Raw genomic sequence first — 16,931 nt, 5'->3', positions numbered from 1 at the left:
TAATCATGTATTTTTTATATTTTTATATTATTTTATATTGCTTCTCTTCAAGGATTAGCTATAAAGACAGAAAGAAAACATCAGAATATGACTTACAGTTATCTCACGGGTTTTTGTTGACGTTTTCTAATTTAGTATTTTCCAATTTTTCAACTATGAATATGTATTATGTTTGCAATTAAAAAGTCATCAAAATTAAAATAAGAACATATTATGTCTAAAACTCTAAGATAGTGTAGAAACTATATTGGTGTTGCATCTTACAAACTTCTTGGGGTCTTTAGATATTTTTCGGCTAACTTGGATCTACATGTATTGATGTAACGTTATCTTCTACAATAGGCCATGGACTACATTCAGCACTCAATGCATTTTAATTCAAAACGCAGAAACTGACAACAGCAGAATTAGACTGAATTCTACCTTTCTCATCCCGGGATAAAAAGTCAATTCTAGACACGAGCTCTCAGAAGCAAAGCCAGTTTTCCCACACTAGCTGCTTCTGGGCAGCCCTTCTAATGTTGGGGAAAGAGAGGCTGCACAGACTAGTCTCCTGGCTGAGTCTCCCGCCCCCCTATGCGCGGACCCCTGGGCATCCGGACGTCAGATCACGCTTCTGGTCGCAGGTGTCTTTCCCGTCTTAGAATTTCCTTTCATTAAATAGTCCACGAAAACGTTTGCGACTTCTGTCCCAGTCCTGCCAGGCAAAATAGGGCAAGTCCTATGGTAATTGTAGGTCTAATCTCACCCTTTCTTGGACACCTCATTTTTGTCCTTTATCCTTTGGTGGTGTTATTTCTCTCTCGCTGACGTGTGACTATGCTTTTTTCCCATGGTTTTCTACATAGGACTTTTCTGTCTCTCAACCCCACATTAACATACATTTCTGAAGCTGCTTCGTTTTGTTTTTTTTTTTTAGTTTATTTATTTATTTTGAGACAGAGAGAGAGAAAGAGAGAGAGAGAGAATGTGCACACACAAGCATGGGGGGGAGACAGAGAGAGAGAATCCCAAGCACATCCCGTGCTGAGCAAAGCAGAGCCTGATGTGGGGCTCGATCCCAAGAACTGTGAGATCATGACCTGAGCCAAAATCAAGAGTCAGACATTTAACAGACTGAGCTACCCAGCTGCCCCTTTTTTCCTCCCTTCCTCCCTCCCTCCCTTCCTTCCTTCTTTCTTTCCTCCCTCCCTTCCTTCCTTCCTTCCTTCCTTCCTTCTTCTAAAGCTGCTTCCTTGTTCCTCTTTCTTTTCTATCATCATGACATTGAGGACTTGGCCCTACTACGCTCGCAGTCAATGGTTAATCAACCCCAGTGTTTCTCAGGGTGCCTCCACAACTCACACTCCCTCACGCTGCGTGAACAAATGCTCACACGAGGAGTCCGGTCCACCTTTCCCTTACCTGCACTTGTACACGGCGTTTGTGGCAGGCGCCTTGATGGGCAGCAGCAGGTCCTTGGTGTAGGCTGCGCTGAGGGTCAGGGCCTCGCCCTCACAGGTCAGGGAGATCAGGACCAGACGGGGTTCCTGCCGAGCAGTAACCATGTGCCCCTTCTCGTTGACCACAAGCCAAAACCTGCCACATTCAAAACACAGGTGATGGGTGGCCCTCCCGTGAGAGGCATCCCGGCGTGGACACCCCTCTTTCATTTCCTCCCTGTCAGCCTGGTGTGTGTGAGTGTGTGTTTGTGTGTGTGTGTCTGTGTGTGTGTGTCTATGTATCTGTCTGTCCTAAACATCCACTTAACAGCACAGCAAGACTGAGTCTGTCAGTGAATTTCAAAGGGTTTAGTAACCACCCAAGCATCCAATGTATATAATCTCTTCAGAACGTGTTGAGCTCCTTGACGGCACAGAAACCAAAGACGTTATTATATTTTCATCTCGACTGCCTGAAGGTCTGACCACTTTCATTAAACATGCCCCAAGAGATGATGGGAAATTGTTTCCCAGAAAGGCTTGAAGGGTACGAGGAACGAAGCACAGTAAGGAGATTACGTCCCTATGGATCTCAGAGCGAGGATTTCAGCGGAGAAGCGCACGTGCCACCCCCACCTTGCCGAGGCCACGCCCACCTTTGAAAAAATTCATGTTTCAATATTCGGGGCTGCGAATGCTACAAGTTGCTCAAAGGGCTATTGTCACCATGGACAACATTTCTTCTAACCCAATACTCCTGATCTAGAGGTACTTCCAGGAAAAAAGAGGTACATGGAAAAATGCGANGGCATCCACTGGTATAGGTTATTTCTCAGCTACCGAGGAAGCTAAATATACTGACGTTCTGATCATTGCATTTCTCACTGGATCAAATGAATACAGTTCTAGAAGTGAGCCCGTGCTCTTGGAATCGGCAGACACAAGATAAAAAGATGGCAGATTCGTGAGGTTGTTAAAGAGCTCCCGTGCGCCACCTCCAGCAGGACATTGTGGTTGAGATGTTTCAGCCACACGAGAAAAATAAGGTTAATGAAGCCTTTTCTTGAACTGCCTGTTTATCGACCCAGACAGAGCTCTGCTGTCTGTACCAGGCCCTTGGTACCAGCACATGCATAGTCTTCTTCGTGTAATAATTCCATCAGGTGACGGTGACAGTCTGATCTTTCTAAACTACAAATCTAATCAGATTCTCCCTACCCTCCCCCAGCCCCGCCCGTTCCTGCTTTCAGGATAAAACCCCGACTCTTCAGCAAGGCAGGCAAGGCCCGTCCTAAGCCAGCTGCACCCAGCCATTCGCAACCAGCCCTTCTTCTTTCTAATCGTTTTTATTGTCGTAAAATATGTACAACATAAAACATCTGGCATGCTCCTAGGTTCATCCAAAAGGGCTGAAAACAGGGCCTCACATAGAAACAGTGACGTTCACAGAAGCATTGTTCCCAACGCCAAAAGGTGGAGGAAACAACCCAAGTGTCCGTCCACAGAAAACATGTTTTTAAACGTGGTTTTAACGATCATAGGTGCACAATTTAATGGCATTGAGTCTTTTCACAATGTTATGCAACTATCACCACTATCTATTGCCAAAACTTTTCCGTCACCCCAAACAGAAACTTTGAACCCATGAAGCAATTACTCTCCATTCTCTCTCCTCTCCCCTGAGCGCCTGGTAAAAGCCAGTCCACATCGTGTCTCTAGGGATTTGCCTCCTGCAGATGTTTCATGTCATTAGACTCATATATAATATTGGCCCTCTTGTGTCTGGCTTATTTCACCTAACTTAATGCTTGTAAGATTGATCTATGCTGTAGTGCGTAGCAGACCTTCGTTCCTTTTTGTGGCTAAACACTACTCGGTGGTGTGTCTATACCACATGTTGTTTATCCAGTCATGTGTTGATAGGTATTTGGGTGGATTTCACCCTTGGACTACTGTGAGTAATAATACCCCAGTGAACGCTGGTGTTCGCGTATCTCCCTTTCGGTAATTCCTTCAGAGTGCACTAGCCTTTCCCCCAGCATACCTTACCCCCCAAATCCAGGGTCTTTACCCAGCTTATTCTCTCTCTCTCTGTCTCTCTGTCTCTGTCTGTCTGTCTCTCTCTCTCTCATGTTCCTTTCCCAATTTACTTGCCGGGAAAGCTCATAATTATTTTTAGATTTTCAGTTCAAGCTATGACGTCATTCCTGACCACCCCAGACAGTTTCTGGGGCTCTTCTCTGTGCTCCCTGGCACTGGTCACACGGAGTCCTCTGAACACCTGTGTGCTTCTCCTTCAGGCTTGCTGGTAACATGATGACAAAAACAGCGCCTGCCACAAATGCCAGCTCTTATTATTTATCATTGTATAAGCTCAGTAAATATTCTGTCAGTACAGGACAATTAAAATACCTTCGCCTCTGGGGCCTACAAAACAAATTCAATATGTTGTACCATCTTTCAGAGTTGGTGAACTCTGCATAAACCATGAAATATCTAGGATTCTTGCCTTCCTTCCTGAAGCAAAGATGCAGAACTCACCTCTCAAATACGTCGTGAAGGGGCTTCTGCCTCTCTGCTGCAAGGGGGGGAAGCTATAGCCCGCCCCCTCCCCAGTTCTGGGTCATTTGCAGGAGCTGAGGGCTGGTCTGGAAGGAAAGAGATTGAAGCAGAGCCCTACAAGTGAGGCCCTGGGCTGGCCTGACGCCAGACCCAGAAGAGAACAAAGCCGCGCGCTCTGGGCCTTTGCAACCTTCGCTGAACCCCAGGAATTCTCGCGGATCGGGACTACCCAGATAGGCCATTATTAATAAAACGCCTTCTCACGAAGCACCCAAGTGCTAAAGAAAACCAGAGTCCTGGCTCCACCGCTGGGTGGCGCGGAACCCCAGTTTCTTTGTTCAGAAAAGAGTGCTTGCGCGCATTAGGGAAACAGAGGCAATAGCGCGTCCTCGGCCGCAGGAAACTGAAGCTTCAACAGCTGTCCTTACGAGCGCGGCACCTTGGTGCGCCCTTTGAGGGCTGCGCTCCGCGGCCCCAGGTTTCCCCCAAGTTCTCCAGAGACAGTTGCATGAAACCACTGTGGCGGGGACCAGTCCCTGGAAGGTCGCCGCCTCCGCTAGATGGAGTGGAACAAGTCCGCGGGCACATGGACACACCTGGGCGCGCAAACGCTCCTGGGCAGGAGCGCAGAGGTGAAAACGCCCGCGGGAGACGGAAATGCAGCTGGCTCGANAGTCCCTGGAAGGTCGCCGCCTCCGCTAGATGGAGTGGAACAAGTCCGCGGGCACATGGACACACCTGGGCGCGCAAACCGCTCCTGGGCAGGAGCGCAGAGGTGAAAGCGCCCGCGGGAGACGGAAATGCAGCTGGCTCGGGGAAGCGGGTCGGGACACTTAGGCCCTGGGTCTCGGGTCCCTGGGGTCGGCTGTTGGGACGTTAATTGCCGCTCGTTCTCTTTGTCCTTGCCCCCTTGAAAGGGTAGGAAGGACCCGCTGGCGGACTCTGCAGACCGCCCCCGCCCGAAGCCCTCCTGGCGCAGCCCGGGCCCGGCTCGGCTTTACCTGTCCNGGCGAGGGGGTAGGCGGTCGCGCGGGCTCTCCCGGCCGCAGGTCGGCGCAGCGCGGGGTGACGGAGAGCGCCCTCTGCAGGGCGCAGGGCCCGGCGCGCTCCTCCCGGCAGCGGTCCCCGGGTCCTGGCCGGGAAGTTTGGTATCGGCCCAAGATCCGGACGCTTCTTTCTGGCAGAAGGGAAGGTCCAACTGGCGCCGCAGGCACTGCCCTCAGTCACTTGTCTCTTTCAAATCAGGTCATGCTTCAAACAACAAGGTCAACCATCAGGGTCAAGGTGGTTTAAGAGCTCCTGTTTGATGTGCGGGACTGTTAAATAAAAAAATTAGCCTGCTTGGAATTCTCTCTCTCTGTCTCTCTCTCTGCCCCTCCCCCACTCGCACTCTGCCTCTCTCTCTCAAAAATAAACAAATGTTAAAAAAATTTTTTTAATTATCCTGACACTTGAAAAAGAATGAAACTGAACCTTACATCAGACACTCGAAATGATTTAAAGAATTAAACCTAAGACCTGAAACTATCAACTCCTAGAAAATATAGGGGATAAGCTCCTTGGTATCAGTCTTAGTATTTTTTGATAAGACACCAAAAGCAAAAGCAAAAATAAACAAGTGGGACTAGTCAACCTAAAATGCTTGCGTGTGGCAAAAGAAACCACCAACAAAATGAAAAGGCAACCTACAGAATGGGAAAAATTATTTGCAAATCATGTATCTGATAAGGGGTTATTGCCTAAAATTATGAAGAACTATAATTAAATCCCAAAGCAAAAAATCCATTTTAAAAATGAGCAGCATTGGGCTCTTGGCTGGCTCGGTTAGTACAGCATGCAACTCAATCTTGGGTTCAAGTCCCACATTAGGTGTAGAGATTACCTAAAAATAAAACCATAAAGGGGCGCATGGGTGACTCAATCGGTTAAACTACTGACTTCGGCTCAGGTCTTGATCTCACAGTTCATGAGTTCAAGCCCCACATTGGGCTCTGTGACGACAGCTCAGAGCCTGGAGCCTGCTTCGGATTCTGTGTCTCCCTCTCTCTCTGCCCCTTCCCCACTCGCAATCTGTGTGTGTCTCTCTCTCTCAAAATAAATATTTCAAAATTTTTAATAAAAATAATAACATCCTTAAAAATGAGAACTTAATAGACATTTTTCCACATAAGACATACAATGGCAAATCAGTACAGGTGCTTGACATCACTCACCAGCAGGGAAATGTAAATCAGAACCACAATGAGGGGCTCACGTGTGCTGGAATGGCTCTTATCAAAAACAGCTAAGTGGTGGGGAGAATGTGGAGAAAAGGGAACACTTGTACACTGTTGGTTGGAATGCAAATTGGTGCAGCCAGTATGGAAAACAGTACGGAGGATCCTCAAGAACTTAAAAACAGAACTGCCAGGGCGCCTGGGTGGCTCAGTCGGTTAAGCGCCAACTTCAGCTCAGGTCATGATCTCACGGTTCGTGAGTTTGAGCCCTACTTTGGACTCTGTGTCAGAGCCTGGAGCCTTCTTTGGAGTCTGGGTCTCCCTCTCTCTTTGCCCCTCCCTCTCTCACACTCTGTCTCTCTCACTCAAAAATAAACATTAAAAAAAAGAATTAACTAAATAATAATAATAAATAAAAACAGAACTGTCACAAAATCCAGCAATTCCACTTCTGGGTATTTATCCAAAGAAGGTGAAAACACTAACTTGAAAAGATTTATGCACACACACCCCCAATGTTCATTGTTGTGTTACTTCCAATAGCCAAGACATGGAAACAACACAAGAATGACCTTTATCTGTTGATTTACGGGATGATGAAAATGTGGTAACACAAATGGGCTCTGGGGATGTGATGTACAGTCTGCTGACTATAGGTAACAATGCTGTGTTGTGAATGTAAAAGCTGTTAAGAGATTAAATCTTAAGGGGCGCCTGGGTGGCTTAGTCGGTTAAGCGTCCGACTTTCACTTAAGTCATGATCTCGCAGTTCGTGGGTTCGAGCCCCGCGTTGGGCTCTGTGCTGACTGCCAGCTCAGAGCCTGGAGCCTGTTTCAGAGTCTGTGACTCCCTCTCTCTCTGACCCTCCCCTGCTCACACTGTCTCTCTCTCTCTCTCCTAGAAATAATAAATTAAAAAAAATAATTTAAAAAAGAGATTAAATCTTAAGAGTTCTCAACACAAGAAAACAACTTGTAACTGTGTGAGGTAACGGGTACTAACTAGACTTAAACTGTGATCGTTTCGTAATACACACACACCACACCGTTACGCTGCACACCTGAAGCTAATACAGTGTTGTACGTCAAGGAAAAAAATTAAGGCAATTGCAATAGAGATATTACAATGTGGCTCAACTCTGAACACAGCCAAGACAAGTGGGGATTTACCACCAAGATGCAGAGAGAAGGGATCAGCGGATGGAAAATTACTTAACGGGAATCATCAAGGGTAGGAGGATTTTTGCTGACCCGACTTAGCAGGATTCTTGCTGAAGGCAGGTCAAGGTCTTCATGTCACAGGTGGATGAGGGATTCAATCCAATCATAAGAGTAATCAGGTATCAAGGGTGAGGATGCTCTCTCAACTGATTTAGCAGGATTCTTGATAAACTGGGCTATGCAGCCCTGGCCAGAGTCAAGGTTGCAGCCTAGTAGAGAGGGGGCTTCAGAGGAGCCTGACTAGTTTGGTCAAGGAGAGAGGCAATGTCAGGTTAGGATAGTACACTTCAAGACTCAGTCATGGGGCGCCTGGGTGACTCAGTAGGTTGGGCATTCGACTTCGGCTCAGGCCATGATCTCGAGGCTTGTGGGTTCAAGACCCCTGTCAGGGGGCGCCTGGGTGGCTTAGTCGGTTAAGCGTCGGGCTTGGGCTCAGATCATGATCTCACAGTTTGTGGGTTTGTGGCCCGTGTCGGACTCTGTGCTAACAGCTAGCTCAGAGCCTGGAACCTGTTTCAGATTCTATATCTCCCTCTTTCTCTGACCCTCCCCTGCTCATGCTGTCTCTCTCTCTCAGAAATAAATAAAACATTTAAAAATTAAAAAAAAAAAAAGGACCCCATCGGGCTCTGTGCTGACAGTTCAAAGCCTGGAGCCTGCTTCGGATCTGTGTCTCCCTCTCTCTCTGCCTCTCCCCCACTCACACTCTGTCTCTCCGTCTCTCTCTCAAAAGTAAATAAACATTTAAAAAAAAATTTTTTTAAGCCAGCCAGAATTGTCAAACATTAGGGGAAAAGAAAAAAGAAAAGAGAAATGAAGAGCAAAGAAAAGACGCACCTGGGTGGCTCAATAGGTTAAGCGTCTGACTTCAGTTCAGGTCATGATCTCACGGTTCATGAGTTTGAGCCCCGAGTTGGGCTCTGTGCTGACAATGCAGAGCCTGCTTCGGATCCTCTGTCCCCTTCTCTCTGCCCCTCCCCAGCTTGTGCTCTCTCAAAAATAAATAAACTAAAATAATAAAAAAAGAAAAAAGAAGAAGGAGAGAGAGAGAATTGCCCACACAAATGGAGAATATCTTAAATCAGTAAAGGGACAGACCCCAAAGCAGAGTGAATCCTTTTTCCCCAGCTGACAATACACATCAGGGCCCTTAGTGCTCTGGGAAGATCTGTCCTTGAATGTTGATCTTCACCATAGTTATTTAGGCCTAAACAGATTATATGTGTCCTGCTCTCTCTTCTGATCCCAAGTCACCCTCTCCCTCCCCAACTCCTGTGAAAGCCAGGAACTGAGTTCAGAGTACAGAGGTCAGAACTGCTTCAACTGTTAAAGGTACATCAACAACCACACTCCTAGGGATGAGCTGGGGGGAGAAGGGGACTCGGCAAATCTAGCTTCCTATGAAGAAACGTTGATTGACGGTGAAGCGCGCCATGAGAATAGAGTGAAGGGCAACACACCTCCGAGTAACACTGGGCTCATCCATATCCTCCGTGTTCTCCACAGAAGAGTTACCTCACGGACACTAAATTTTGTGTATTTCTGTTTACCTCCCTATTCAGAAATTTATTTTTTTAATCTGTATTTATTTCTTCATTTAAGCAATCTCCACATCCCATGTGGAGCTTGAACTCACAACCCCAAGATCAAGAGTCACATGCTCTTCTGACTGAGCCAGGCAAGTGCCTCTCTCTTCAGAAATTTTTGTCTTCCTTCAGAAATTTAAAATGAAAATCTTGCTTCTCTATTTTAACAGCTGACTTTACAGTCAGCATGATTTTTCAATGTCATTGTTTCCGAAACTTGGCCAGGGATGGAGCTAACTTAACCCTTCCTTCTCACAGGGTGCTGGGGATGGGGGCTCATTTCAGTCCCAGAACCCAGCAAAGAACAGCTGCTCTTCACCGGTCACTGGCCAGTTTCCTCACAGTCACTGGCCATCACGCCTCAGGTGGGCTGTCTGTGTCATTCATGATGCCCCCCACCCCCACTAACCACAGGAGGTCATGTCTATGGAGTCCACTCATTTCCCTGGAGGGGAGCTCTCTGCTAAGCTACCCAGAAAAGGGTCAAGAAAAATGAATGACAGTGACCCGGGCTCTAATATAAAATGCAAGAAGCCCTGGAAGCAGAAAGTACAACTGAGACTCATTTATTAATAATAAAGAAACCACAAAATTACAAGTGGGTTAATTCATCCACATATTACTTCAGTGAAGGTTTTTGTTTAGTCATATCAAAATAGTTCATTTCTCTTATTTTGTGCACCAAATTATTTGTACCTAGAAATTATCTGCACCTAAAAAAATGTGCTCGTACTTTCCTCCTCCTCACTCCTGTTCTCAAATTTCCATGCATTTTAAAATCGCATGTTTTCTTTGTCATACTTGGAATTCCAGGCGGTGAATCTGGTGGTTACATGCAGATTACTTTTATACGGCTTAATCGAATATGAAAATGGAAGCTATAAAATAACTTCCATGCTCAAGTACAACCTGATTCCCTAATTTGGGGTTCAGAACACATGAGCAAAATGGTGACAGGATTCAACAGCCATGTAAAGACCAAAAACGAGGGTCTGTGGTAACATGTACAAGGCACGTCAGAAAACAATGATCTTGTTTCCCGTTTCTCCCAAAACACGAATGACAGGTGATAACATGTAAACACTTAGAAAAAAAAATTTGCAGCTTTTTAACTGATTCTTTAGACTTTCTTCACTCATCAGTATTAACGTCAGGAACTGAGAAGTGTAATCGCTAGAGGAACATTCAAAAGAATTTCATAGACAATTTCATTTAAAGAGCCCTCATTACGTCAAATCTATATACCTTCTTATTGCTGAATCACCTCTACTGCTTTTCCTGCATTAACTTGGAGCATGTGTAACTTCAAAAAGTTAAAACGAGATTCACTTCCAGGGTGAAGATGGTCAAAGGCTGGGTAGCGAAGGACGCGCCGAGGCGGTGTCGCGGCTATCGGTAAAGTCCTAATCGAAGCCTCCTGGACACAGAAACCTGAATAAATGACAAGGCCCTCTGATTATTTGGTTTTTTCCTCCTACAGGTCATAAATAACTCACACACTCACAAAACAGTCACTCAATATAGTTAAAATGCAGGAAACATGAACCATGTCCTGCGCCAAATTACCTTAATGGAAAAGAGTAGCCGGTTAAGACTGAGTGGCCCACCCGGTTCTGGCAAGGGCCCGGAGCCTAGATCCCTCTCACATGACATGAGGTGGCACACAAGGGAAGAACACTTCTGAGAGCCATTAGTCAAGGGGTGCCTGGGCGGCTCCAGTCAATTAAGTGTCTGACTTTAGCTCAGGTCATGATCTCATAGTTCATGGGTTCGAGCCCTGAGTCAGGCTCTGTGCTGACAGTTCAGAGCCTGGAGCCCGCTTTGGGTTCTGTGTCTTCCCCTCTTTCTGCCCCTCCCCTGCTCACACTCTGTCTCTCTCTCAAAAACTCAACATTAAAAAAATTGTTTAAAAAATATTTTAAAAAAGGAAAGCCATTAGTCAAGATGTTAAAAAATATGCCTGTATCCCTCAAGTCAGTAATTCCACTTTNCATGTCATAAAAAAAAAGAACGAGTCATATATTTCTACAATGTAATAATATGAAGCCATCAGAAATGACCTTTGAAAAGACTGGAGATCTATGGAAATGTGTACGATACATACGTCTGCATATATTTATCATATATATGTATACTATATATCTGCATATATATTACATGATATACAACATATACCTGTATGATACATATTACACATATATATTATATATATTTGTACATATTTTATATATATATTTGTATGTATACGCACACACACAAATCATGGCTACATTAAGCAAAAAAACAACCAGAATAAAAAAAAAATTTTTTTAGAGAGAGAAAGAATCCCAAGCAGGCTCCACACTGTCAGCACAGAGCCTAACATGGGGCTTGATCCCAAGCACCATGAAATCATGACCTGAGCCAAAATCAAGAGTCGGACGCTTAACCAACTGAACCCCCCGGGCACCTCCAGAATAAAATTCTTAAACAGTGACAACAGGTGATTTCTTTCCTCAACTTTGCGGGTATTTTCCAAATTCACCATGAGGAACATGTGTTGCATCTATAATGGAACAAATAAACTCATATAATTAAGTTTTAAATTTTAAATGGATAAGTCTCCAGTGCAAATATTAACTGCTATTTTCATAAGGCTTTAATCAACCTGTTATATAAAGGATCCAGAATGCAGAAACCATAGTGGGCTCACAAAGTAGATAAGTAACATCACCGTTATTTTTAAAGTCAAACACAAATGCCTACCAGAGAGGAAAGTTCTCCATGCTTCCGGGGCATGGATGGCAGGACAAGTGGCCGGGGTCGGGGGGCGGGGGGGAATGCTGGATAATAAAGCTGAAAGGGAGCTCGGGGCCCAGTGGCCAACAGCATCTCTGTCACGTGAAGGATCTGGGTGCTCACGTGTCTACGCTCACAGCTTGCCCCCTGCATACGTCTTATACCATCACCCCTGCCTGGCCTTTCACATCCCCTCTCGGCCCCAGTCCACCTCGTGCATGTGCTAAAGGACAAAATTTAACTGAGATCTAAGTGACTTTCTTAAATGATTCATGAATCGGGCAGCATCCCCTCTAGCATGCAGAGGGGACCTCCACTGTGCTAAACAAAAGAAAGGTTTTTAAAGGCAGAAGAATAATATTTAGGAAGGAAGGAAGAGAGAAAGAAAGAAAAAGGAAGGAAAGAAAAAAGGGAAAGAAGGAAGGAAGGAAGGAATGAAGGAATGAAGGAAGGAAGGAAGGAAGGAAGGAAGGAAGGCCGGCCGGCCAGCCGGATGGACCTTATTAGCAAGGGATGTCCTGTTGAGGCAAGGGCACCTTTCTCGGGAGAGTGGAGGGGTCTATCCGGCAATTTGCTACTATCGACCAGGAAATTCCACATTGCCTGGTTAAAAATTACATTCCTGTGGCGTAGAAACTGCAGTCAGGTTAGGTATTAAGTCTTGGTTTACTGACTTGAAACCTTAACCTAAGTGAAGCCATTGTGGGACTGGTTTTCTTGTTAACAATTTCCCCTCTCGATCAGAGTATCAGTTTAACAGAGTTGTGTTCAACATTTAAGGCTTCGGCACTATTGTCAGCTGTGCTCTGTGGTCCTCGAACCTTCTGTTGACCCTCTGTGTGGCATTCACAGGTCCGCTGTTTTTGCTTTATCTCTGTGATAGTCACACACTCAAGGTTTACATTCTGTAAGTCTATCATCCTCTTTGGTCGTTTTCTGGCTGTTGTAGTCTTAGGAAGATCATTTGCTTGGTGCCTCGCACTTGCAATCAGGCAATTACATGTTTTGGGCAGATGCAATGCACCAGGAAGTTTATTATAATCTCTGTGAGCAGGATAATCCCCAGTGTTTGGTGTGCACTTTGAAGCCTTGGTCCCCAGGACCCACACCAACCAAAATCAAGTAAGTCAAAGAAAGACCCCTCCTAAGGAGTCATCCCTTTAAGCCGAGTGGCTGGCTCAGCGATCTTACGTAACTGAGTTTTCGTTTCCCCAGAAGTGTTAGTCCAGGTACAGCAGCCACAGCACTGACACCTCCTCGCTCAGCTAAACGATAACGAAGAGCTATCCTATTATCAAGAACTACTTTGACAGATGGTCCAAGGATCTTCGGGCAGCTATTGCTTCAGCAGCACCTTCCGTAGTATTTGTAAGAATTACGAAGTTAGCCTCATTGACACTTATTCCTCACTGGGGAGACAGGGACCTGCCAAAAGGAGTGAATCCTGAATTATGGAACGCTGCTCGTCGTCCTTTTTCAGTCGACAATGTAAATTTAGCCTTAGCGATGGCCTGCAAGATAATAACGAGGATGTTATCAGGATGCGGAGTGAGAGGATCTCTTTGGCGCCGCTGGTGGGAATGCAAACTGGTGCAGCCACTCTGGAAAACAGTGTGGAGGTTCCTCAAAAAAATAAAATAGACCTACCCTATAACCCAGCAACTGCACTATTAGGTGTTTACCCAAGGGATACAGGTGTGCTGTTTCGAAGGGGCACAGGCACCCGAATGTTTATAGCAGTGTTATCGACAAGAGTCAAAGTATGGAAAGAGCCCAAACGTCCATCAACAGATGAGTGGATAAAGGAGATGTGGTACATAAATGGAGTACTACTTGGCAATCAAAAAGAATGAAATCTTGCCATTTGCAACTACGTGGATGGAACTAGAGAGTATTATGCTAAGTGAAATTAGTCAGTTGGAGAAAGACAAATATCATATGACTTCACTCATATGAGGACTTTAAGATACAAAACAGATGAACATAAGGGAAAGGAAGCAAAAATAATATAAAAACAGGGAGGAGGACAAAACATAAGAGACTCTTAAATATGGAGAACAGATAGAGGGTGGCTGGAGGGATGGGGGGAGGGGGGACGGACCAAATGAGTGAGGGGCATTAAGGAATCTACTCCTAAAATCATTGCTGCACCATATGCTAACGTGGATGTGAATGTAAAAGTAAATAAATTATTAATTATAAAAACAATAATGGGGATGTTATCCTTCCAAGCTAAGGCCAGAGGGAAGGAAAGGACGAGAAGAGCTTCAGGTTCAGAGTATGAAGTCTTGATCCGTGTCTTGGGTGGAGGCAGTCTACGTGATGTCAACGATTTCTCTTTGTCGTTAATTTAATTTACAGGTTTTCAGGGTCAGTAGGGGACCAGAGATCAGAGGAAGCCTTCTTTTGCTTTGTGACATCAATCCACGACTTACTCTCTTCTAGCTCTACAACAGTGTCAGCGGTCAGGGGCACAAGGGATGGTCTGTCTTAACACGGCTGGAGGACTGTCTTCCTCTGATGACTTTTCCAGAATACTTAGTCATCAGGCTCTAAACTGTGACTGACAGGATCCTTTGAACTGGGATCTGAGAAGGTGCTTTAACCTCATGATCAGCAGAAGGCTGTATACTGCTCGAATTCAAAGAATTTTGCAAGGTTGTGTTAAGGCTCGGATGATCTGCCTAGCGACGCAGGTGCTCTGATCACTGGAAATCATGGACGGTCAACCTCAAGTGGGAACCACGCATTTTAATGGTTTCTTTGCTACGGTTGGGGCATCAGCCTTGTAACAGGGAAAGGCTTCAGCCCACCGGAAGACATATGTAAAATAACAACATACTGATAACCCCTACTGACTGACCGTTGAATAATTTTAGGTACAGGTGCGCAAAAGGTCTAGAGAGAGGGAGGTCTGGGGCCTCTGGGAATGAAAATGGTTTTATTTTGTTTTGTTTTATTTCAGGATTCTGGACCTGACAGGTCAGGCGCTGCCGGCACACTTTGCAGTTTCACAGATGTGTCTCCGCCAATGTCTGCATGTGATTGGAGTCATCTTAAATGTACTGCCGTGGGTGAAAGAACACAAAAGCTGAAAACTGGTGCTTGTCCGGGAGTCAGGGAGGACCAAGTGGCCTCCTGGGGTTTCCCACAATCCCGACCATTCATTTCATCTACAGCCATTGTCTGCCCACCTGCATTTTCCTACGTCAGGAGCAGACTGCTGCCATGTTGTAAGGACATCAAGGTGACAAAAACCTGGCAATGAGGGGGCCTTTTTTCCCCCCAAAAGAACAGTGGGCCTCAATGACTTGCCACAATTTTACAACATGACATAAAGAAGGCTTAGTATTACTACTTATTTGACAGCACTTCTCATGTAATGTGACATATCGAATAAGTCCAATTAGTTAATTAGCAAATCTGTTACGAATGTTCCAGCTCCAAAAGACTTAAGCAGACCAAAAGTCCAGAGGGAAAAAAGAAAAACTTTGTCTTTTTAACAGAGAGAACCCCAAATTCTAGTTTTGCAACAACCTACTTTTGATATTAAAACTGGGCACAGTTCCAAAGATTGCCAAAAAAAAAGGGAGATCTCACATGTCTCCACAGTCCCTCACTCTGCTCTATAAGTATGGCCCCACCACCACCACCACCTTGTGGCACACAGTCTCTTCTTCGTGATCTCGCACCTGCTCCCTTGCTATGTACTCAATAAACTTCTACCTCCTTTGTTCTGCCCTAGGTAAATTCCTTCCCGGCCCATGCCCCCACATTTCTGTTGCAATGCTGCAACTTTATATAAATTAATCCTCAAAATAACTTTGTTTAGAGAGGACTATCTATATTCCCACTTTGCTGATAAGGGTACTAAGGCTGAGAGGCTAAATAGCTCAACCAAGGTAGGGAATGGAGCTGCTACGATCATGAACCCAAGTCCACCCGCTGCTGGATCTAAACTGTCTGAATCGTTACCCCACGTTGTCCTCAAGCATGGTCAAGTGAGAAGGTGAGAAGGGTCAGGCCAGAATTAGACAGAAGGCTGGTCAAGAGTTTCAGATATGAGGTGACTTTCAGAACTGAGTTTGGTTCTTTTGAGAAGAGTTGCTTAAAAACTTCACTTTAAAGTCTTCCAAATGACTTTATTTCTATAATTTGGGGCTCAGGCATTACGCTCCAGGCGTTAAGGTTTTATTTGGCCTGATGAAATCAGTATGAAAGCATTATTTTCTACCTGATGACTCAGAATCCAGGCATCTTGATACACTAATACTTTTCAAACGTTAAATCATGTTTTAAAAATAAATTTTATAGGGCCATCTGGGTGGCTCAGTTGGTTAAGTGTCCAACTTCAGCTCAGGTCATGATCTCACAGTTCGTGGGTTCAAGCCCTGTGTCGGGCTCTGTGCTGACAGTGCAGAGCCTGGAGCATGCTTCAGATTCTGTGTCTCCCTCTCTCTCTCTCTGCCCCTCCCATGCTTGTGCTCTTCCTCTCTCTCCCTCTCTCTCCCTCTCTCTCAAAAATAAACCAAAAAAATTTTAAATAAACTTTACAAAAAGTATTCAATTGTTTTTCTCCAAGTTGATGTTGAATCACTGAACATTTCCCTTTATTTCTCTATCAGATACAGAAAAAAAAACAACATAGACCTCTTATGACCTGCTCACCTTCATTTCCTTATTCCTTAATGAACTGAGAACATCTACCTGTCTTTTGCTGGGGCTCTTGCATCAGCATTTTATCACCAAGTGGGAAGTGAGAGAGAAGCCTAGGTGGAATAAGTCAGATTGCTGAGGGAAGACAAAGAAAAGTCATTTTTCCAACTCTAGAGAGTAGACCACAAACCGTCATTCTGCTAAGAGTTAAAACAGCAAAACATAAAAACATCTCAACACTGGAAAACGTGGCCGTGGCTTCGAGGTGTTGCGTTCTAGCAGCAAAGCCGACTCTTGGTCATACCATGTCATGGTACCATCCGATACACGGGGTCCCCAACGTTTAAGGTGCCGACTCTCTCCACCGAGTAATAGACCCCAAAAAGTGGGGATGACTTGTAGATCTGCTTCTCAGAAGGATCACACAGGCGGTAGCTGAAAGAATCAAAAATTCACTGTCAGGCAGAAGAAGGAATTAAGAATCTAAGTGTT

General features: G+C 45.2%; 2 protein-coding genes across 4 annotated transcripts in view; both read right to left on the bottom strand.

Moving 5' to 3' along the window:
* The window catches only part of MTARC1 (mitochondrial amidoxime reducing component 1), a 32,994-nt gene extending 22,661 nt beyond the window's left edge, over nucleotides 1-10,333 (bottom strand). For both annotated transcript variants that reach the window (XM_077759592.1, XM_077759598.1), the window contains exons 1-2: nucleotides 10,251-10,333; nucleotides 1,405-1,578 (exon numbers count right to left, since the gene is read on the bottom strand). In XM_077759592.1, coding sequence (XP_077615718.1) covers nucleotides 1,405-1,547 — 143 coding nt within the window. In that variant the 5' untranslated portion in view covers nucleotides 1,548-1,578; nucleotides 10,251-10,333. The remainder of the gene's footprint in view (nucleotides 1-1,404; nucleotides 1,579-10,250) is intronic.
* The window catches only part of MTARC2 (mitochondrial amidoxime reducing component 2), a 32,534-nt gene continuing 25,158 nt past the window's right edge, over nucleotides 9,556-16,931 (bottom strand). For both annotated transcript variants that reach the window (XM_077759609.1, XM_077759614.1), the window contains exons 7-8: nucleotides 16,744-16,874; nucleotides 9,556-10,436 (exon numbers count right to left, since the gene is read on the bottom strand). In XM_077759609.1, the coding sequence (XP_077615735.1) occupies nucleotides 16,748-16,874 (127 nt within the window). In that variant the 3' untranslated portion in view covers nucleotides 9,556-10,436; nucleotides 16,744-16,747. The remainder of the gene's footprint in view (nucleotides 10,437-16,743; nucleotides 16,875-16,931) is intronic.

The sequence above is a fragment of the Crocuta crocuta genome, unplaced genomic scaffold (genome assembly GCF_008692635.1).
Source record: "Crocuta crocuta isolate KB4526 unplaced genomic scaffold, BGI_CrCroc_1.0 scaffold556, whole genome shotgun sequence".
Lineage (NCBI taxonomy): Eukaryota > Metazoa > Chordata > Mammalia > Carnivora > Hyaenidae > Crocuta > Crocuta crocuta.
This window is presented reverse-complemented; position numbering and strand designations above follow the sequence as displayed.